This window comes from Ziziphus jujuba, chromosome 7, assembly GCF_031755915.1.
Source record: "Ziziphus jujuba cultivar Dongzao chromosome 7, ASM3175591v1".
NCBI lineage: Eukaryota > Viridiplantae > Streptophyta > Magnoliopsida > Rosales > Rhamnaceae > Ziziphus > Ziziphus jujuba.
Genome location: NC_083385.1, coordinates 13,042,928 through 13,064,539, shown reverse-complemented (window position 1 = coordinate 13,064,539; position 21,612 = coordinate 13,042,928). Strand labels below are relative to the sequence as shown.

The 21,612-nt window shown below is 35.7% G+C and overlaps 5 protein-coding genes across 6 annotated transcripts; 4 read left to right on the top strand and 1 right to left on the bottom strand.

The window, feature by feature from the left end:
* Nucleotides 1-3,429: 3,429 nt before the first annotated feature.
* Nucleotides 3,430-6,901, top strand: LOC107403530 (probable LRR receptor-like serine/threonine-protein kinase At4g37250). Its single transcript, XM_016010436.4, has 2 exons — nt 3,430-5,585; nt 6,016-6,901. Exons 1-2 carry the CDS (start codon nt 3,935-3,937, stop codon nt 6,684-6,686), a joined length of 2,322 nt encoding a protein of 773 aa, XP_015865922.3. The 5' UTR covers nt 3,430-3,934; the 3' UTR covers nt 6,687-6,901.
* A 1,903-nt stretch (nt 6,902-8,804) lies between these two features.
* On the top strand, nt 8,805-11,061 carry LOC107403525 (microtubule-associated protein RP/EB family member 1C). The gene is made up of 6 exons (XM_016010430.4): nt 8,805-9,055; nt 9,162-9,317; nt 9,506-9,612; nt 9,990-10,209; nt 10,286-10,399; nt 10,549-11,061. Exons 1-6 carry the CDS (start codon nt 8,948-8,950, stop codon nt 10,825-10,827), a joined length of 984 nt encoding a protein of 327 aa, XP_015865916.3. The 5' UTR covers nt 8,805-8,947; the 3' UTR covers nt 10,828-11,061.
* Nucleotides 11,062-11,549: 488 nt separating this feature from the next.
* On the top strand, nt 11,550-12,187 carry LOC112489554 (uncharacterized). Of its 2 annotated transcripts, none has more exons than XM_025068268.3 (2): nt 11,550-11,698; nt 11,786-12,187. In XM_025068268.3, the coding sequence occupies exons 1-2, from the start codon at nt 11,678-11,680 to the stop codon at nt 12,008-12,010; spliced, it is 246 nt and encodes an 81-aa protein (XP_024924036.1). In that variant the 5' UTR covers nt 11,550-11,677; the 3' UTR covers nt 12,011-12,187. The 2 variants fall into 2 exon arrangements, with proteins under 2 accessions (XP_024924036.1, XP_024924035.3); XM_025068267.3 differs by having other exon boundaries at nt 11,551-11,698; nt 11,774-12,187.
* A 459-nt stretch (nt 12,188-12,646) lies between these two features.
* On the top strand, nt 12,647-14,546 carry LOC107403523 (ADP-ribosylation factor 1). Its single transcript, XM_016010428.4, has 6 exons — nt 12,647-12,802; nt 12,940-13,104; nt 13,376-13,446; nt 13,753-13,872; nt 13,959-14,077; nt 14,240-14,546. Exons 2-6 carry the CDS (start codon nt 12,957-12,959, stop codon nt 14,325-14,327), a joined length of 546 nt encoding a protein of 181 aa, XP_015865914.1. The 5' UTR covers nt 12,647-12,802; nt 12,940-12,956; the 3' UTR covers nt 14,328-14,546.
* A 3,844-nt stretch (nt 14,547-18,390) lies between these two features.
* LOC107403522 (cyclin-D3-2) lies at nt 18,391-20,357 on the bottom strand. The gene is made up of 4 exons (XM_016010426.4): nt 19,548-20,357; nt 19,233-19,434; nt 18,959-19,089; nt 18,391-18,860 (listed from the first exon to the last, which is right to left on the bottom strand). Exons 1-4 carry the CDS (start codon nt 20,046-20,048, stop codon nt 18,576-18,578), a joined length of 1,119 nt encoding a protein of 372 aa, XP_015865912.1. The 5' UTR covers nt 20,049-20,357; the 3' UTR covers nt 18,391-18,575.
* Between the last annotated feature and the right edge of the window lie 1,255 nt (nt 20,358-21,612).

Below are 21,612 nucleotides of genomic sequence, written 5' to 3'. Positions count from 1 at the left end.
CAGTAAAGTAAAATCCACTTTCTATCAAAAAAATATAAATAAAATAAAAATAAAAAAGGTAAAGTAAAATCCACTGCCCACCAACGTGTACCATGTACCACGTACCACGTACCATTTGTAGTTAGGATGGCACTGCCTTATTTTAAGGCCTAGAATTCAATGCAAGACTCTTTGTGATGTAGCATCTATCGTTTTCATTTGTTTTAGTTTTTGTTTTTTCATCAGTTATTTGACATTTGGCTGACATTTTGACCTGAGGAGTTGGTAAATCTCTTTTCATTATTATTATTATTATTTATTTATTTTGGGTTGGGGGTGTTGAGTAGGGAAGGGTGTTTGTTATAAATAGCATTAAAGTTTTAAATATTTTAATAATTTTTAATATCCGCTGAAAATTTAGAAATTTGGTTATTAGGTACATTATTTTTTAATTTTTTGTTGATTACATTAGTACATTACATTTAAAATTGAAAATTTTAGCAAATGAAAGGAGTACAAAAATATTAGGTTTGTTCTATTAAAATTAACTTGCATCTCCAGTACTAGATGTAAGTGTAATTGTTCTAATGGACTTTATTCTTATATGATATACATAACATTTTTTTGAGGTTGTTATATACATGATAATATTGGAACACATGTGTAAATAAATCATAGATTGAAATTTGATTAGTTGGTAAAAACTTTGAATTGATAACAGTCATATACAGTTCAACCTAATGTGGGGTGTGCAACAATATTAAATCGATTTGTGAAAAGGATGGGAAAAAGCAAAAACAAGAAGAAAAAGCATACGGAAGAAATGAATGACTTTATTTAATAGGATGTAGACGCCTACCAAAAATTAATTGTACCCACTATAACATAATTGTACATACATATATATATATATATATATATATATATATATATATATAATTTGCATATATAATACATATGTATACACTTTGCATTCAACTGACAGATAAGACTTATTATTTAATAAGTATGGTAAGACTTGTGAGAAAATGGAATATATAAGAGTCTAATCCTAAAAATCATTATTCACCTTCCCATTCACGTCGAGTTGTTGTAGTTTGACCATGAAGCTAAAGCTATGAATCAAACACCTTTAACGTATATGTGTCATCTTCTAGCAGTTAAAAATACTGGTGTGAAGTAACCGATGACTGCTACCAAAAGAAAGAAATAATTAATAATGGATAAAACGGTTGCGTGCCCATTAAGAGAGGGTGAAAGTTGAAACACGATCCGTTCATTGGGGCAATAAAAGTAGATATATATAGAGCCCATATGGCTATATATAAGTCCAGTCTTCAAGCTCTCTTTAGCTAGCTATTACCTAGTATAATCTTTTTGCCGCCATGTATGCATATAGGAGTCCATATATATATATTTTATTGGTAAAGTGCTCAGGTGTTTAATAATATACAAAATTCTCAAAACCTCTAAATTAAAATTTAACCGCAAAAGTTAAAAGCCGTAGGTTTTACTGTGTACTGACTTACATATACCATTCTGTGAGTGGGGGGATGAACTTTCAAAAAGTGCATGGCCCAACTTTCACCTTCAACACTAGTTCCATACCCCCCTACCTTTCTTTCTCATGTAGATTTCACCTACTTTTTGCATACAGGAAAAATAAAAAGAAGATAAATATTGCTTTAGAATATGGAGAAAGATCAACGGATGGATCTTGAAAACCCAATGTCAAAAAGGGTTTATTTATTTATTTATAAATGTATTTATATTTAGATTAGATGGAAAAGTTAAGACTTTCCTAGTTTTGCTTATGCATGCAAAGCGAATGGTGTACCAAACAAAGTAAGGCGCAATTGGTCTTCAAGTCTTGGATGGATATCTTCCTTTAACATCTATCAAATGGGGTTCACCTACTTTTTTGTTTTTAATCAATTGTTTTTGCAGTAAGTTTAGTAAAGCTGAAAATAAAATAATTTTAAAACATGGGAAAATAAAGTAGAGAAAAAAGGAATAGGATGATGATGATGATGATGGATGAGATAATGCAGTCCCATGTGTAGATTAGCTCTTGGGGTCTGGAATCTTACCAGCTCTGTATATGTGCAGTGGAGGACCAATTGTCCATAAATTCTATGAAAATAATATTGCCTTTGAGTAAATATATAGAACATTAATAATATCCAACTTTTTTTTTTTTTAATAAAAATAATTTCCAACTTATGCAAAGTATAAATAAAAAAATGCTAGTATAAATAATAGATGTCCATACTATAATTAACAGTGAATAATAAAAGCTGTTGTATTTTTCACACCACCGTACAATGTGGATCCCTATATATATACATGTATGTATGTATAAAGAAACAAAAAAAACAAAAAAAAAAAGAAAAAGAAAAACAAAACATTATAAGTGATGAGTTTGTACTTTGTACAAGATACATATCGTCCAATATTCATCACATACCTGATCATATGATCAATATCTATCATCGATAAATAATAATTGATGCAATTTGTACTATTGGTATTTCACAAAACATTTATAAAATTATTATTAACTTGTGTAATATATATATATATATATATATGGAATATTAATACCATGCCAATATTCATCAAATAGTTTGTCGTGACTCGTGTGGTCTATCAAAGATTAACAGGTACGATTTGCAACACTGATATTTCACATAACTTTTATGGTGGTCCTATTCTCCTTACCATGTTACCTATCGTCAAAGCTTGGGACAGCTTGCATAGAGCAGAAATCACAGCCAAATATTAACGCATTGATTATGCTTATTACGAAATTTGTGTCCTTTCACAGAGGAATTTTATCGATAAAAGAAAAAGAATGAAGGACCAAGATAAACAGTAAACTAAGTTATTTACGGTACCATGATCTGGAAAAATAACCTAAAGATGTACTTGGTAACTATAAGTTTCAGAGGTATGATTTGTCTTTAACATCTGCCAGTCAAAAAAAATCGAAAAGGTGGAGCCCTAAATGAAGACTGAAATTTTTTTTCACAAACCCAATAATGCTGAAGTGATGAGAACACTGTTTCTATTTTGGACCCTCTTGGGGACCCCCTGCAATAATTCTGCCAAACACACATTAATGTTTCTCCATGTTACTAAATTTTATTAGGGTTGCCTTGCTTACCTTTTTCTCTCTGTATTGTATATAGTATATATATCCAGTGATACTCCACTGATTTTCGTTTTTTTTTTTTTTTATATCTTTAATATGACATATTATCAATCAGACTGATGAAATTGTTCATATTTTAATACAAAAAAATAACCCCCCTGCTAGAGCAATGACAAATAGAAAAAGTAAACCCATCTTTGACATATAGCTGCAGGAAAATTATATGCCACTAATCTATTTTACCGTACCCAAACCTTATTTTATAATAGCATAATACAGAGGGAGAGAATAAATAAAACAAAGGAGGGTTTGTGAAGTCAATCTAAGAAAGAGAGTTCCTGTAACATGTAACTTCACCTGGATGTCGTATTGTAAAGATGCTATTCGAGTCACATTTGTTGTCTCTAAAATGTAAGCAAGCAAGCACGAGGGAAAAGAAAGAGAAAAGGGTTACCTACATAAATAAGAAAATAAAAAAAAACATCGGTGATAGAATTTAATCATTTTCTAGGCATCCCATATGTATATTTATTTATTTTTTTATAGATGCAAAGCTGATCACAGAGCATTTTGGTAAGAAGCGCGGTTGGGTGAGCTGTGTATCCCGCCACCTTTCTCTTTTTCTCTATCTTTAATTTTCTTTCTCATTTAATTTTTCTCAAACAATGTTCCACCACCTTATGCGCTTTTGAGTCATCATAAATCTCACTTGCTCCTCTCTCTCTCTCTCTCTCTCTCTCTCTGTTTTTCTCTCTCTACATTCTCAATAGGGAGAGAAATGTGGGTTCACTGTGCGGAATCATGAGCTCCCGAAGTTCTACTCTCCATTTATGGTGGAGAATTCTTGCGCTTCTTGCTTTTCTTGGAGTCCAGTCTTTTGGGTTGAACATAGACGGGGTTTTGCTGCTTACTTTCAAATACTCTGTTCTGAAAGACCCTCTTTGCGTGCTTGAGAGCTGGAATTTCAACAACGAAACGCCATGTTCGTGGAAAGGAGTTACTTGTTCACCCCCAGGAGTCGGCGATGCCTATCCGCGAGTAATCGGCTTGGTTCTTCCCAACGCTCAGCTTCTGGGTTCGATTCCAGCCGATCTGGGCTTGATCGAACACCTTCAAAAACTCGACCTCTCTCACAATTCCCTCAACGGGTCTCTACCTCAGTCGCTCTTCAACGCCTCCCAGCTTCAGTTCCTTGATTTGTCCAACAATTGGATCTCCGGCGAGATGCCTGAGGACGTAACAAAGCTTTCGAACCTTCAATCTCTCAACCTCTCCGACAACGCCTTGGCGGGAAATATTCCGGCCAATCTCGCTTCTCTGCAAAATCTAACAGTCGTTTCTTTAAAGAACAATTACTTGTCGGGTGGTCTTCCTGGTAGATTCGAAGCGGTTCGAGATTTGGATGTGTCTTCGAATCTGATTAATGGGTCTCTGCCTCCCGATTTCGGAGGCAACAACCTGCGTTACTTCAACATCTCATACAACAGAGTCTCCGGTAGAATCCCGCCGGAATACGCCGGGAAAATCCCAGGCATTGCTACGATTGACCTCTCGTTCAACAATCTCAGCGGACAAATCCCGGATTCTGAACTTTTCTTGAACCAAGAATCCAGTTGTTTTGCCGGGAATTCTGATCTGTGCGGCGAACCAAGCAAGATTCCATGTCCAATTCCTTCCTCCCCTTCGTCTCAGCCGAATGTCACCTCCCCAACCTCTCCACCAGCAATCGCTGCAATTCCCAGGACAATAAACTCCATCCCATCACCCGCGTCACCAGGATCGCCAACCGGGTCTCAAGAAGGAAAACAAGACGGGCTTAGAATAGCGACGATCGTGGGAATCGTAGCTGGGGATATTGCTGGGATTGGAATCTTGGCTATGATTTTCTTGTATATATACCGATTGAAAAAAAAGAAGAAGAAGAAGAACGAGGAGAGCAGAATGAAGAGAGAAGCTAACGCAGCAAAAGAAGAATGGTCGTCGTCTTCATCGGAATCAAAAGGTTTCACAAGGTGGTCGTGTTTGAGAAAGAAAGCAGAAGACGAAGAGAATTCGGACACCGATAGCTCCGATAGCGAGGAAATTCAGAATGGTCAAGAGAATCAACGGCATCAAGACTACGATCAGAGCAAAAGAGGAACACTGGTGACCGTTGATGGTGAAAAGGAGTTGGAGCTCGAAACGCTGCTTAAAGCTTCGGCTTACATTTTGGGTGCCACTGGCTCGAGTATCATGTACAAGGCGGTGCTTGAAGACGGAACGACACTGGCGGTTCGGAGGATCGGCGAAAGCGGTTTGGACCGGTTCAAGGACTTCGAGAACCAGGTCCGGGTCGTGGCCAAATTGGTCCACGTGAATTTGGTTCGCATTCGTGGGTTCTATTGGGGGGTCGATGAAAAGCTTATCATCTATGATTTCGTTCCCAATGGCAGCCTCGCCAATGCTCGTTACAGTAAGTTTTTTTTTTTTTTTTTTTTTTCCTCTCCGCATGTGTTGTGCGCACGTTAGCATGATAATATGGTATTTGCTAACGTGAGCGGGTGGGACTTTCTTTATAGACGGTGGAGTAGGTGTAACTGAAACGTTGTATTCAATGCATGGTAAGTCAACCGTGCTTTGGATTGGAAGTTCTTATTTATTTTTGCAAAAGCTCAGCGAGTCTGACAGCGAGATCCGTAACCATTAATTTGGATTTTTGGAGGAAAAAAACTTAATAATAGACCAATGTTTTTTTTAGCTTAATAGACCAATGTTTTTTTGGACTTCGGTGGTGGGGTCACTTTCCCACGTCCAATCACCACCGTCGATCTCTATCATCGTCAGCTTCGTTCTATTCTGATAATAAAGATGTGTGTTTAATCTGTGTCTTTGATCATTTTCAGGGAAACCGGGCTCTTCACCTTGTCATCTTCCATGGGAGGCGCGGCTCAGGATAGCAAGAGGAGTAGCCCGTGGGCTGTCCTACCTCCACGAGAAAAAGCATGTCCATGGAAATTTGAAGCCCAGTAATATTCTCTTGGGCGATGATATGGAACCCAAAATCGGAGATTTTGGACTGGAGAAGATCGTCACCGGCGACACCAGCTATAAAGGAAGCTCGGCTAGAAATTTCGGGAGCAAGAGATCTACGGCTTCCAGGGATGGCTTCCCAGACATTGCTACTGGGCCTAGCCCAAGTCCAAGCCCAAGTTCTCTCGGTGTGTCGCCGTATCTTGCCCCTGAGTCACTCAGGAGTTTGAAACCCAACCCAAAGTGGGATGTGTATTCATTTGGAGTAATATTGCTAGAGTTACTAACTGGCAAGGTTGTAATTTTGGATGAATCGGGCCACGTTCCTGGGCTTGATGATAAGAATCGGGCTTTTCGGATGGCTGATGTGGCAATCCGAGCTGATGTGGAGGGAAAGGAGGATGCCCTGTTGGCATGCTTCAAGTTGGGGTACGGTTGTGTATCACCGACACCGCAAAAAAGGCCATCCATGAAAGAAGCATTACAAGTTCTTGAAAAATTCCCTTCTTCAACACCTTCATCATACTATTATGGCCACCAATGATATATAATTTCCGAACCTTTTGTAGAGAGATGTATGTATGATTAACTTATAGGTTGTTATTTTTCCAATGTGTTTTTTTCCCCACCTTGTTTTTAATTGTGCGAGATCATTGAGTTAGAATGTTGTGTTTGTGACACTAATTTGTATTGCTAACACTTTTGGACTCGGTCCCTGCTCCTTTTTTTAGTAACATGGGATTTTCATTATTTTCCTTCTATGGAATTTAGTGGATCTATTTTTGGTTGGTCAATTATTGTATTATCTATGCCAAAATAAAAAATAAAAAAGGAAAAAAGCATAATAATTGGACTGTTAGTTGTAGTATGATTATTATGCAAAGTCAACTGAAATTCCAAAATAATTAGTCATACATACTATAGAATTTATTGATAGAGAAAAGAAGCAGGCGTGGAATATATCATGGGATAGTCAGAGAAAAATGAAAATTTTAATTGGTATTTCATACCAAAAAAAGGAAGTGCATTTTATTATTTTTTTTATTATTATTTTTTTGTGTATGAGAGTGCGTAGAATATGCATGTGCTTTTGCAAAACGACAAACTAATTTATTTGCCAAATTATTTTTAAAAAGTTGACAATAGAAAACAAGTTGCAAAAGCACCTTCATGCATGCACCGCTCATATCAATAATTAATGTACTAGAACAATAATGACCTTTTTTTTTTTTTTTTTTTTTTTTTTTTGGGTAATGGGAGAACAATGACTTCGTATTTAGTAATATTTAAGAAAATATTAAATACTAACTTATTTAAATACAGGGTAGATATGTAATGTAAGACTAGAATATTCTGTATTTTAATGATACTGAATTAAATGTAAATAATTGTGTTAGGACGACAAATATAGATAGTTGTGAATGTCTATTTCAAAATTAAATATTTGGACGATATATTTATTAAAATATCAGATGAGAAACAAAGGAATACTAAAAAAGTTTAAAAAAAAAAAAAAACCGTACAATTTTGAAATTTAATGTAAAGTAAGAATGCGACGGGGCAGGTAAGGGTTGTGGTCGTTGCACATGAATTTTGTCAAACTTTGCTGCCCCATTATTAGGGCTTGCGTGAGAAAATGTTGTATGACCTGTGTTACCATCTCCATTCAAATGGTTAAATGCCATGTGTTTAAAAATGTGCCATGTTATGGGAAAAAACCAGCTCATAGTTTTTTTCGTTTTTTGTTAAGATAAATATTTGCACCATCGTTTTCTTCTCCTTTTCTTCTTTCATTCATTGTGGCTGGCTTCACCATAACAAGAGCTTCATCCATTTCAGCTGTTGCATAGAGAGGTACTTAGAAGTGGCTCAAAATTGTTTGATTTGATGAAAGACAAAGAGAAATACATCTTAAACTCTTTTTAATTGTTGCTATGATTCGAAGATTTTCTGGATTGGAATTAGCAAAATCTTGTTTGTTTGTTGATGGAAGTGGCCCAAGATTTTCTTATTGATGGAAGACATTCTTGGTTGCAGATAGCTATAATGAAGTGGGTTTGAAACTTCTCATTGATGGCTTTACTTATGAGAGATCTTGTATTTAGATGCTCTGAATTTCTAGGAATAATGGAGAATAAAGATCGGTTTCCAAATTCATCCTTGGATGGACTCAATTTTATTTTAATCCGTCTCAAAATGTTACATATTTTTATCTTTTAAATGAAAAATAATAATTAAATTAAAAAAAAATCAATGTTTTATCTTTTAAAAAGAATCTATAAAAAAAAATAAAATTCAAATATTCATAGGGTACAACACTGTAAATGTTTATTTTTATCCACAATGGAGATGGAGAAAGCGGGCCACAACCAAAGTATGAAGAAGAAACGGCGCTCCAAAAGGGCAAATAAAACGAGGCTGCAAGTTTTATATTAAAAATAAAAAAATGGTGGTCAGCTGGTTTCTTTTATATGACATGGCGTTCAATAAATTAAAGTGGTACCAGCTGAGTTGGCAACATCGCCTCATACAAGATTTTCTTGTTATTAGGGGTCCTCGCGAGGTTTGTTGTTGGGCCTTCTGGTACCGATTGTTGGGCTTTTCATATTGTGGTTACACCCAATTTAATCCCACGCCCTTTTTAAATTGGTAAAATCCCGCTCCTCCAGCATTTCAAATTCCCACCTTTCTCTCTCTACGCCAAATAGCCGTTTGAACTCCGAAGCGTTTCTCTCTATTTCTCTCTCTAGAACACTTAGCAATCTTTGAGAAATCTCAGACAGAGAAAAGATCAAGAATTCAGAAATGGCGACGAACATTGGTATGATGGATTCCGCTTACTTCGTTGGAAGATCTGAGATCTTGGCCTGGATCAATTCTACTCTCCATCTCAACCTCTCCAAAGTCGAAGAGGTTTTTCGCTTCAAAACCCAACCCTAAATCAGTGTTTTCCATTGATGATTTTTTATTTATTTATTTGATTACATATCTTGATCTTACTGTTGGATCTTTGTGGCAGGCGTGTTCTGGAGCCGTTCAGTGCCAGTTGATGGACGCGGCGCATCCAGGAATAGTGCCGATGCACAAGGTCAACTTCGATGCCAAGAGCGAGTACGAGATGATCCAGAATTACAAGGTTCTTCAGGATGTTTTCAACAAATTAAAAATCACCAGGGTTTATTTCTAACTTTCTATCTCTTTCTCTTTTAGATCTTTGTTTCGTTCTTTTAGATTCAAATTAATGTTTTCCTTTCGTTTTACTACAGAGTTTGATCGGTTTCTTTAATTCTTTTTTATCCTTCAAAATTTTAATTTCTATAATCATTGATTTGTTTTTTTTTTTTTTTTCCTTTTCGATTATAGCACATTGAGGTGAGCAAGCTCGTGAAAGGTAGGCCTCTTGACAATTTGGAGTTCATGCAATGGATGAAGCGATACTGCGATTCTGTAAATGGAGGCGTTCTGTACAGGTAGCTTCTTGACAAAAATTCTCTCTTATTATGCTTTAATCTACATTTTCATATATCGTCTAGAAGTTTAAGTGAAGTTTATCGGAATTCACTTTGCTCATATGTTTGCTTTAATTGTGATCCTTATGCTTTGTTTGATCAAGTGGCTCTTGGAATTCTGGATGATTAGGTTTGATGCTGATGATTATTGGAATTTATTGTTGTATCATTGCCAAAGATAAATTTTAATGAGATCTGTGCAAGCAGTTTTGTACATATGATGTAGTTGGATAAAATTTTCTTAAGCTTTTCGATGCCTAGAGTAATTTTGAGCTGTTGGGATAAGAAAATTGAGGAAAAGTCAAGATGGTGATTTGATTTTTTACTGTCACTATCAGTTACAATCCACTGGAAAGGAGAGAGGCTTGCAAGGGAGGAAAAGAAGCAAGCAAGAAAGGTGCACAGTCGCAATCATCGTCGAAGGGCACAACAGCTGCACCAAAAACCCAGTCCTCCCACAATGCTCGAAGAAATGATGCATCTTCTGTTAACACTGCAAATCAACAAGTCAAGGCCTCAAAACCTCCTCCTAGTGTAGGTCCTGCATATGATGAACAGGTACACTTTTAATCGGTTCAGGAACGACAATTTTATAGCTTGGTTTTTACAAGTTCTAATACTAATGTTGATGCAGATCACTGAGTTGAAGCTGTCAGTGGATAGCCTTGAGAAGGAAAGGGATTTCTACTTTGCTAAGTTGAGGGATATTGAGATACTATGTCAGAGTCCTGAAATAGAACACCTTCCGGTACTGTATTTTGGGTCCCTCCTTTTGTATACATTTACATTTACACATACACACACATATACATATATGATAAAATGTTAAAATAAGAAGTTATGTTTTAAAAGACTATTGCATGGAGGTGATATTATATGATTTCTGTTTAATTACAGGTTGTTGAAGCTATAAAGAAGATTCTGTATGCTACAGATGATGATGCAACAGTTGTAGCTGAAGCTCAAGCCATGGTGTCCCACCACCTAAAGGAAGCTGAGCCCTTGAGTCCCATCGCTGAGGTTTCAGAGGAAAAAACGAGTTCAGAAGCTCAGAAGAGGAAAGTTATCGTTAATGTTGATTTTGATGCAGCTGGAATCACAACATTGTCTCCAAGGCAAAGAATTTCTGATACTTCTGATGTTCACTGCAGTGGATCAGCTCTTATGACCTACTAGATTGTTTTTCTATGTCATATGTTCAAAAAGCCCAGTACAGTGTTGTAGTAAAACAATGTTAATGGACCTGGGATTTTATATACTTGGTTGTATGAGAGCAGCTTCTGCTTTTGTACGTTTGTCTTGTCTGCTTATGATATGTTGTAAGAAATTAATTCTTTATCTCATTTTTGGCTCATGAGATAAACTTATGGTTTTATATACCAAAGTGATGGCTGCGGCTTTTATATTTCACTGCTAATTAAAAATAAACCTAGTGTTTCTAATAAAAAACAATAAATAAAACAGATTCTTCTGAGGAATTTTTTTTTTTTTTTGGGGGGTAAATTTAGTGGAAATTTGTTTCTTCAATTAAATTGCTTGGTTTTTCTATGTTGGAATAACATTGATAGTTTGTATGAATCTACCTGATTGGAAAAGAAGTTTGCACTTGGGCTGCTGTGAAAAGAAAATGCTACATTATTCCCTATCAAGGGAAAAAAATATGTTGCTCTGTTTCCGTCTTTCATGGAAAATAGTTTGTGCTTCCAGTTTCTGAGACAGAAATGATCTATTTTATTTAATTTTATTTTTGTTAAACGAACTGTTTAGTTAGATTGTGAGACATTATGAATAATGTCTATGATATAGGTACACATAACACATCTAAGATCTGTTATAGCGTTGTAGATGTTTTTTCATTGGTGAGGATTTGACTATGATGCCAAACTTCCTGCTCATCCGGCTAAATACTAGTCCTTTGAAAATACTAACTCAAACAACCAACTACACCAGAGCCAGATAATATAAATCCTTCACTGAAAAAAAAAAGAAAAAAACTCATTTTCAGTTAATTACCCCAACCTTCAACATGAATGCAAAGGCCAACAAGGTAAAAAAATTAGTCTCCTTCTTTCGTTGTTGTTGCTTTACATTATCTATCTTTCATGATCAAATTATAAATCAGGGTTATGGACAGGAAAATCCGACTGGGAATGCACAAGGTGCAATGGAAACAAGGGTGGCCCAAACAGTAGATCATCGGTCATCGGCAGGGCAAGGGCAAGAAGTCAGGGATGTGAAAGTGATTCACCAGCTCCATCCCTCTGAGAAATCAACCACCAGTGGAGGCGTGCTGGCCGGTGCAGCTGCGGCTGTGTCATCTACACTTGAGTCCGCAAGAGATGCCATCTCTCACAAATAACACCGCAGTGTCTCCTCACAACTTATGATCAGACTCGTAAACTTTGTGACTTCCCTTTATGACAATGTTTAATAAAGTTGACAACTCTTCTCCTACGTCTTGGTATTGTTGGAAGCAAATATATATGGCGATTAGACAATATGTTGCAAATTATAATGTAGTTTTATCCTTTCAACTTGTTTAATTTTATGCTTTTCGACAACCCTTTGGATGCATAGAAATCAGCAAAATTCGGGATTTGGATTTCGGAGTGAACGAATAAGGCATTGTGAAGACAGTGTAATAGTAGTACCTTGATTTGGCTTCTTTCGGTATCCAAGATGCCAAATGGATCTCAATTTGAAAAAAAGAAATCAAAATCTTTGGCTGTGAACAAGCCTAAACCTGTCAAATATGGTAAAATTCTCTAAAAGCCTAGTGGGATGATGCATGGCGGCCTAGAAGGTTAGAAATTCTTTCAGGGTAGGTCACATTTGCATTATTCCTCCTTTTTTCCAGCCCAACTTGCAAAATTGAATCGCATAGATTGAAACAGCAATAGCTTCAAAATTCTCGAGCAAAACAATTGGCCACCACCCAAAAAAAGAAAAAAAGGTAGCTCCCTTATTCTTCTCTAATCGTCATCCGAATCTTATTCTCATGTCCCTTCACGACTAAGCCACATCTTAGTTATAATTCATTACATAATATACAAGCAATATATATAATAATAGATACATGTACACATATCCTTTTCTCTCTGCCCGCTGAAGGTACCGCTTGTTTCTTCTCCATCCAATATTCTTTGCCAGGGTAATGAATATCAACTCTTCTCGAGCTTTTTCTTCATGTGATGAACTATTGTTTTTTTTTTTTTTGGGGTTTTTTTCCCTTTTTTTTATTATTATTTTATCTTTCCAATTTGGTTTTACAATACACCATGCCCTCAGTTGAACCAGTTGCAAATATGGGCTCGGCGATATCCCGGATGGTGAAAATGCTGTTTGCCAAGAAAGAAATGAGGATTCTGATGGTGGGTCTCGATGCTGCTGGAAAAACAACTATTCTATACAAGCTTAAACTTGGAGAGGTTGTTACTACTATACCCACCATAGGTAAACTAGCTTCTACTCAAAAGCCAATTAGGTTGGAAAGGATTAGCTGTGTGAAATCCAAGGGATGCCAATATTGTCCATGATTTTTTTTTTTTCTTTTCTAGCTACTAGTCTTTGTTCCAACATGGAAAAGTTATTCCTAATAGAATGTTAATTTCTAATGGATCGCAAACTGCACATAGCTACTGCAATGGTGCTTTCAATCTCATTAGAAAAGGAAAAGGCTATGAATTGTGTTGTGCACTTAAAGCTAGCTATTTTGATGGACCAGGTTTCAATGTGGAAACTGTAGAATACAAAAACGTGAGCTTCACTGTTTGGGACGTAGGAGGACAGGACAAGGTAAAACAAAAAAAAAAAAAAAAAAAAACTCCCAACTAAATCTATTATAGCCTTTTTCTTTTAAAACCTAATAATTAAGAAGATTATGCATAACAGAGTGTGTTTTTTTTAATTCTCTGTTAATATTTTTAAATAAGGTAACATCATATTAATGTTCGATATCAATTAATATAAAAAAAAAAAAAAGAAAAAAAAAAAAAAGAAACAGAAGATTCTAATCTAACAGAGTAGTCACTTGTTAAAAGAAAAAAAAAAGGGATTATTTATCTACTTTAACACTGTCACTAATTATTTTGCTCTCTGCAGATTCGACCGCTATGGAGACACTACTTTCAGAATACACAGGGTCTAATCTTTGTGGTGGATAGCAATGACAAAGAAAGAATTTCGGAAGCCAGAGATGAGCTCCATAGAATGCTCGGTGAGGTCAGTCATTAATTTCTTTATACGAACTTCAGCATTTTGGCACTTATAAAGCTAAAGATACGCATTTACAACTTTATTATTTGCAGGATGAATTACGTGATGCAACATTGCTTGTATTTGCCAATAAGCAAGACCTTCCAAATGCCATGACTGTTTCTGAAATTACAGATAAACTGGGCCTACACTCCCTCCGTCAACGCCGCTGGTAAAATTAAACATATGACGCATTCAACAAATCCATATTTATCAGCCAGTTTTATGTACTAAAACTATATTTCATTAAGCACAACCCTGATTGTTCGTCTCAATTCCTAAAGTTATGCATAAAATTAGTAACCTTTTTCCAATCTTAAACTTGTACATGCAGGTACATTCAAGCGGCTTGTGCCCCTTCTTGCCAAGGACTCTATGAAGGTCTGGATTGGCTATCCAGCAACATATCTACCAAGGCATGATGAGCCGGCGGTCCTTCAACTTTATACCTTCTAATCTTAGTAAATCTCTGATAATCTTTTACTAGAATAAACAGTCTGTTTTTTAATACAGGCATAAGCAATCGGCAAACCTTTACAGCTCTGGGTTATCACATCAATCCCAGAGACAAATATAAACTACCAACAGGATACATATTATGAATGTGACAAAGATTAATGTACTTGTGTGAGAATTTTTTATGACTATTTGTTAGAGATTTTATGTGTGTTGGCAGTAAAGCATATATTTGTGTGCCTCTCTTAAAATTGGTGTTGTAGCTAGTTAGAATGGATGTTTGTCTTTGTCATATTTGTGTAGCAGTTCCACAAGAAACTGTGACACCAAATCTAATGCCCTGCTAACTTTTCTTCTGCACATTAAGGTTTTGTTGTATTGGTAGTCGGTTGTCAGGCAGCTTCATTTCAAATGTTGGCAATTTGGGTGGGAGGCTGACAGGTTAAAGTCCCAAAAGTCCATATGGTCCCTTTTTTATTTTTTTTTCTTTGTTTAATTTCAACTTGCTGGTAAGGTCATAACTGATCTGTTGAAGACTTGGTGTCCTTGCGAATTGAGGACACATGAGTATTTCGTGTCCTTAAAAATTTTATATGGCCTTTACCTTACATATTGGAGCTTTAGTTTTTAGTTTTTTTTTTTTTTTTTTTTTAAGAGAAACAATACCAGCCTTATTTTTAAGGTTTTTTTTTTTCCCCACTTATTCATGTAAAATAGAATACTAAGTATAGTTTAGTTTTTTTTTTTTTTTTTTAATTTTTTTTTTTTTTACTTTGTAGTTTTCAAGTAGTAATGGCTTTTACTCTTGCTATTATTTTGCTAAAAACTAATTGCTTAAACTGTACCTTATATGAAATATGACAACCTTTTAACATTTATGTAAAAATTTCAAATTTTATAAAATCAGGGATTTTCTTATTAGAGAATTCTTATATATGATTATATGTATGTTTTTGGTTATATATGTGTTTCAAGCATATAGATATAGTTTTTGTCTCTTTTCTTTCCATAAAATTATTTGGATTAGCCCATTTATTTGACATGAGCTTCTTCTGTCTAGGGCAAATAAAATATTTGGATCATCTCTCATATATTAATTCCTTCCTCTTGTTAAATCATTCCTCAAAAAGCAAAAAAGCATCAACATGGTAAATGAGGCAAATGAAAACATAAATCTGGGTAGGCAGTATCAATAGGCAGTCATATAACAAGTTTCTGTATTTTCTTTAGACTATACAGATTGGTAATGACTCCATTCAGTTCATGGAAATTTCCTACAGCTCTACTTTACGGGTTTTCCTTATCTAACTCCGGTAAGAAAACAAGACGTACAAAGACATTTTAGAATTTCTCTCAGAAAAGATATGGAAAAACAAGCTCTATAGCTGTTCTCAACTACTCCTCCCTTCTGTTATATCACATGTTGTACTGTTTGCTATACATCATCATCTTCATCTTCCTGTTTGTACATTCTGTTTTCTACTTTCCCTTTCTTCGGGAATATCACCAATAAAGAAAGAAGAAAAAGAAAAAGGGAAAAAAATTAAATAGCAGAGACAGATTGTTCTTATTAATTGTCATCTATAGCTTTAGTTTTCATATTACTGGTTTACTCTCTCATTTTAGCATTTGCTAATCAATTTATGCATTTCTAAGTTAAGTCCTAATCAATAGACTCTTTTTGTTTGGAAAACTTTATTCGGATTCAAATGGGGTCACTCAGTCCCTTCTGAACAAGAAAGTTTGGATTTTCCCTCTTACAACTTTCTTATGCCTGCATAATCCCAAAATCGATAATGGATTTTGCCATAACATGCAAAGATACTGTCCGGGCCAAACAAAACATTTAAATCTGCTAGTCCTATATGGGGAAAAAAAACTGGGTCATTTATGCTTATGAGGTCTGGTTTTAATGAAATTTTTTGTTTTTACAGACTACATATTTACTATGACACTGTAAATCATTTAAGAAAAGCTGGAAAGTACATTGCATCGCTAGGATTGTAGCCGTTATTCTATTCTGGTGTTTGCCATAGCTTTAGCTTGAGCTTCCTTAGCCACAATGCATAATTAATACAGATGAAAACCACAAGAGCAAGAATATATAAGAAAAACAACAAAATATCCTCGGTCCCTGATTTCTTTTCGCTCTATATTTTTAGGAATTTTAATTTCATGAAATAGCCACAGAAAGTTGACAAGCGTTTTCCATGGCTTCTTTTCTTTTATGCGCCAAATATATAGTTCGTCTAAACAAGAGAGTTTGTACATCCACAATTTTGAATAGGGTACAGATCATCACACAAGGTAAACCCCGGAGAAAACCCCTTCAATTATGAGACTCTAATTCGGGTAGTCATCAAATGACTCTGGAATTGTAGTTGGGTAGGACAAGACTAGGATGTTTTATTTTGAAAATCTCTCTCTCTCTCTCTCTCTCTCTCTCTCTCTCTCTCATACACATGCAAACATGATGGAAGCAAATCCTGATAAGAGAGATCATGCCAAACTATATAACAAACTTAAAAGTTGAAAAAATGGGACCACCAAGGACCTCGAAAATCAAAAGGTTGGTCATCTATTCAAATCCATTTTCAAGACTGCCACTATTTACTACCCTGCTAATCTTCACTGATTTCAGAATGGTTCAAACTATCAAAGAAACCTAGAAAACCTACTTCCTTCTGTCTCATTTCAGATCACTCTCTTGTACATATAATCCATGCTTAGACATGCCACCAAACTCAGTCCACCTTTAACCTCACTTGTTTCTGTAAGGTTGAATTAAAAAAATGCAATCAGTTACTAATTTCTTTGCTGGCCCAATTTATTTGATTTAGACTACTTGTAGTGTTTCACTTTATAATTAACTATGCCCATCATTCAACTCAACTATTGGAAAGTATGAAGAACGCAAACGACATTGACAGGAATGAGCTACCAGAGAAATTCTCCTACTGAACATGAGATCTATAGATAAAAATGCAGGAGCATTTTACAGGGCGAACACATGATGGACATGAATACCAACTATTCAAAAGCTGTACTTTTAAGTACGGTAAAATATCACATTGTTCAGCAACGACAAAATAAATGTCCCATTACTACGAAATACAGCTCAATTTCTTTATGTGACTACATACCTAGACATAACAGAATCATACTTCCGTAGGATTCTAGAGATTAAATTGGCTCGTTCTCTTGAAAATTAGACACCTATGTAATATGATTTTTACCACCACACATGACTAATCGGCAAATTGAAAATAACATTTCAATTTGAGTACTCCCAAACCCCAAGAGACCAATATTTTAAACAAATCAAGGTGACTATATGCACAACAGAACATATATGTATTAAATTGTTCATTCACACAATTGTTAAGCACATGTACCAGGATTTCATGAGTGAACGTTAGTCTATTTATTTCAGGAACAAAACAACTCCTGTAAGCACAGTCAACAAATACATTACCGTTGCATTTTCACTCAAGTCAATATATCATAGTTTGCAGGTGGCAAAATTTATGCAGATTACTACGAAAAGGAGATGTCATGAACAGATTCGATTGTCAGCAGCTATAGAGTCTGACCTTGTTGAATGAGCTCGAGTCCTTTTATATAATGTTTACACTATATGCTATGTTTGGAACTTAGAATTGAATTAAACAAAATACACAAAAACGATTTTAGTTTCCATGATTCATTATTACCTAATGGAGTCCAAACTACCAACATATCATTAATAATTCCCTCATTCTATCCCCCCAATTCAGTTTTAATGGAAACAATCATGTTAAACACATCATTTTTCCATCAAAAAGAAATTTGTTCAATCACAGACACTAAAATGAGATCGGTAGATACTTAATAAAAATGATGTCTTAAAGAAACAGGTTGTTATGGAATTATGCTTGACCATAGGCCTAAAACATAATCATTTCACAAACAGTTAAAGGACCCCAGATCCCATCCATTTATTAGTAAATCCCATCCTTATCTCCCCAACTTGAATGCTGAATAATAAAATAGAAGGTGAATGTCGATAGTTTTCTGATTCATTTTCATGATTTTAAACACAAATGTAATAATACTCATGGAACAGAATAATTGCATGTTAAGAACAGATACTGCAAAAAAGAAAAAAAAAAAAGAAAAAGGGGGGGATTGTATATAATACCATATTTGAAAGTAGAAAATATGACAAGAAAAGATTAACGAGGGCTGCTAAGCACATCCAAAGAAACACGATTTATTGATGGCAATCGCATCTGCTGATCTTGTGCTCTGCTCCTCTTAAATCGAGCTTCTGGTGAAGATGAGACTGATGATGCCACAGCCCATGAATCATTAGAGGTATCAGAGCTGAAAGACACATCCATAACTCCATTAGGACTCCCGGGTATAATTATATGCTTGCGTTTGTGACTTTGCTTTTGGATGTAGTCATGGCTGCCAGATGTTTCCAGCATGAGCTTATAGCACTCATTCACTGTGTCCTGTTGCATCACAAAGCCATCAATTTAAGACTAGCATTACACAATCATTTATGATAAACTACATAAAAACAGAGAATGAAATGGAATTAGCTATCAACCTCATTGATTTTAAGTACACACAAGAGCTGGTTCTGGTATTCCAACGGATTAAATGGTTCAATCTCATTAATAACATGCAACATTGTTGCCGTAGCTAGTACGGAAGGGAGATAGCTTACAAATCTTGAATCTGGAATCAAAATCCAATATCAAAGATAAGATTAGAAAACCAAATTAGGATTTTTTTTTTTTCAATATATGCTTTACATATAACTTTTTGATATGGACAAATCTTTTACTAGTAATCAAATAATTAAGCCTCTAATCTCTTACCCGGAATGATAGAGAGGAGGAGGCGCTCACACCTACACAAAAACTCCCAGTGCAAATGGGTCTTCAAACCAAGCCTCCTGATGATGTGATTAAAGAATGAAATTGGAGTTACCGGATGCATCCTCCACTTTAGAGTTGATAGCACTAGGAGCTCCATTCTCTGGATAGTCTTCGCTTCAAATATAAATCTTGATTCCTCCACCTAATACTCAAAACAACAAGACTCCACATTGATTACAAAGGCAACCAAAGAAACACAAATATAGTATGGCGTTTCAACAAACACCCGGATTGCATAAAGGGCATTGCACTTACTTGCAGGTACAAAAGAAGGGGCACATCGGTCTCCTCCACTTTGGCAGCTAGAGATAGACAAGTTACGGCAGCGAGTTGACTCATCCATGGTTTATCCCTCTGAAATTGCACTTTTGAAACAAATCTATCAAAGTAGTTCACGGCAAGAACAGCGGTCAAGGCAGAGAACCCATAGTGCGCCTTAACAGTCAAAATCCAGTCCACAGATTCTTTCCGAGCCTTGAATAAAGCACCATCCGAGCTCAAATCGTTGAAACAGACACGGGTCTGTTCCTCTTTAGCGATTAGAGAGGCAAGCTCATGATCTTCCCAGAATAAGTCATTTTCTAGCAAAGCAAAAGGGCAAAATGACTGCTTCTCAACAATCTCATAGCAGTTGTCACTCTCATCCTCAATACCATTCCCTCCCAAGTCCTCTCCAAAACCTTCTTCTTCACAGAAGAGAGCGTCGAGGACCATTGAAGGGTTTTGAAGTTCTTGAGCCTCTTCTTTCAGAGCCATTCTCTTCTGAGAAGAAGGCGTTAATACCTTTGTTCATTACACCATTACAATATCAAAGTAGCTTAAGACCAGACCTAGACCCATATCTATCTCTGCATCTGTTTTCTCTCTCTAGACTCTGGAGACACAGAGAGAGAGAGAGAGAGAGAAATGGCCAAATGCAGCAAGCATACGAAGGGTTTTATCTGAGAAGCTTTTCACGCCTGTCCTTTTTTTCCTGGTTTTTGTTTTGTTTTTTCTTTTTCTTTCTTTTTTTTAATTTTTTTTTCATTTTTCATTTTCCCTCTCTTTCCAATTTTTATAATATTTTCCCACTTCTTGCTTTCGAGGGTGTTTGGCGCGCAGGAAAGTAGTAGTAGAACGTAACGGCACACTGACTGACTGACCGGGTTTCGCAAAAACAAAAAATTTTAACGCTCAAAACGTGTCGTTTCGTTACGTATCGGTACGTATCGGGATCTATACAACGCGCCCCCCACCTAGACTTCCACACAAAGCTACGAAAGCGTATCATACTTCTGAATAATGAATAATTACTAAGCACCGCCTCCCTCCAGTGGCGCGTGTTCAACACTAGCAGAACTAGTTTACTGATAAAACTCACTGACATTGATCGCACGCGCTTAGAGATAGGTGGTAGGGGGGTTTTTGGGTTTTCATTGTGAGGGCAAAAGCGTTGACCGAGTAGAACGGGGATTGTCCAACGTTTGGGATGGAAATACGTGCGACGCGCGACATGAGGATGTTTTTACTTTATTGGTGAAAATTTTTTGTATCTGAAAATTTTGATAAGATTACTCGCGGTATTATACGTTTAGCTCTGCCATGTTGACACGTGTACCAATAGGAGGTAACAAGACCAAAAAGTAGTCAACCGAGTGACATAGACTCTTTGAAATAGTGGCAGTCGTTTAATGGATTTTTACAGAGATTCTCTAACGCTCTCTCATTCCTTTCTTGCTTTTGATTCAAACTCCAAATTTGAAGTGAAAGTGTAATATTTTGATAGGGTTATTAATTTGAAATATAATTTTCTATTTAATTATAGGAGGTTTTGGAGAAAGCGTACAATTATTTTATTCTGTTTTGTTTATTTGGTCCCGGAATTTTGGTGTGATTTCTTGATTTGAAAAGCAAATCCATGGGCGTGATGGACATGACCCTGGAAAATCAGAGTGAAATTTCCAGTACTTCTCGATTACTTGAAACTTAAACAAAAACTTTCAAGCTAGAAAAGTGTCTTGCTTTTGATCAACTAAAACAACTGGTTCACGGATTTGATTAACTATAACAATTGTAAACTTGTCTTCAATTGAATTTTTTTTTTTTTTTCCTTTCATTCAATTGAAGTTTTTTTAACTCTTAGATTTCAACCGTTTCACAATAAGAATGAGTTTTTTTCAATATATAATTTTTATTGATTTTGAAAATGTAAAATGAAGTACGAGAGTCATATTAAAAATATATATTTTCCGTCTATTTAGAGTAAAGGGTAAGCCATATGTAGTAGTCAGTTTTCTAATAGAATGATATAATATCACTAGTAAATTTAGAGACATTTTTA

Coding starts and splice junctions, on each gene's coding strand:
- LOC107403522 (XM_016010426.4), bottom strand. CDS start 20,048: ATGGCTCTGAAAGAAGAGGCTCAAGAACTTCAAAACCCTTCAATGGTC. Junction 19,435..19,547: donor CCCTTCTTTTGTACCTGCAA/GTAAGTGCAATG, acceptor TTTGAGTATTAG/GTGGAGGAATCAAGATTTAT. Junction 19,090..19,232: donor CCTCCTCTCTATCATTCCGG/GTAAGAGATTAG, acceptor TTTTGATTCCAG/ATTCAAGATTTGTAAGCTAT.
- LOC107403530 (XM_016010436.4), top strand. CDS start 3,935: ATGAGCTCCCGAAGTTCTACTCTCCATTTATGGTGGAGAATTCTTGCG. Junction 5,586..6,015: donor CCTCGCCAATGCTCGTTACA/GTAAGTTTTTTT, acceptor GATCATTTTCAG/GGAAACCGGGCTCTTCACCT.
- LOC107403523 (XM_016010428.4), top strand. CDS start 12,957: ATGGGCTCGGCGATATCCCGGATGGTGAAAATGCTGTTTGCCAAGAAA. Junction 13,105..13,375: donor TACTACTATACCCACCATAG/GTAAACTAGCTT, acceptor TTGATGGACCAG/GTTTCAATGTGGAAACTGTA. Junction 13,447..13,752: donor ACGTAGGAGGACAGGACAAG/GTAAAACAAAAA, acceptor TGCTCTCTGCAG/ATTCGACCGCTATGGAGACA.
- LOC112489554 (XM_025068267.3), top strand. CDS start 11,678: ATGAATGCAAAGGCCAACAAG. Junction 11,699..11,773: donor TGAATGCAAAGGCCAACAAG/GTAAAAAAATTA, acceptor ATTATAAATCAG/GGTTATGGACAGGAAAATCC.
- LOC107403525 (XM_016010430.4), top strand. CDS start 8,948: ATGGCGACGAACATTGGTATGATGGATTCCGCTTACTTCGTTGGAAGA. Junction 9,056..9,161: donor ACCTCTCCAAAGTCGAAGAG/GTTTTTCGCTTC, acceptor TCTTTGTGGCAG/GCGTGTTCTGGAGCCGTTCA. Junction 9,613..9,989: donor AATGGAGGCGTTCTGTACAG/GTAGCTTCTTGA, acceptor TGTCACTATCAG/TTACAATCCACTGGAAAGGA.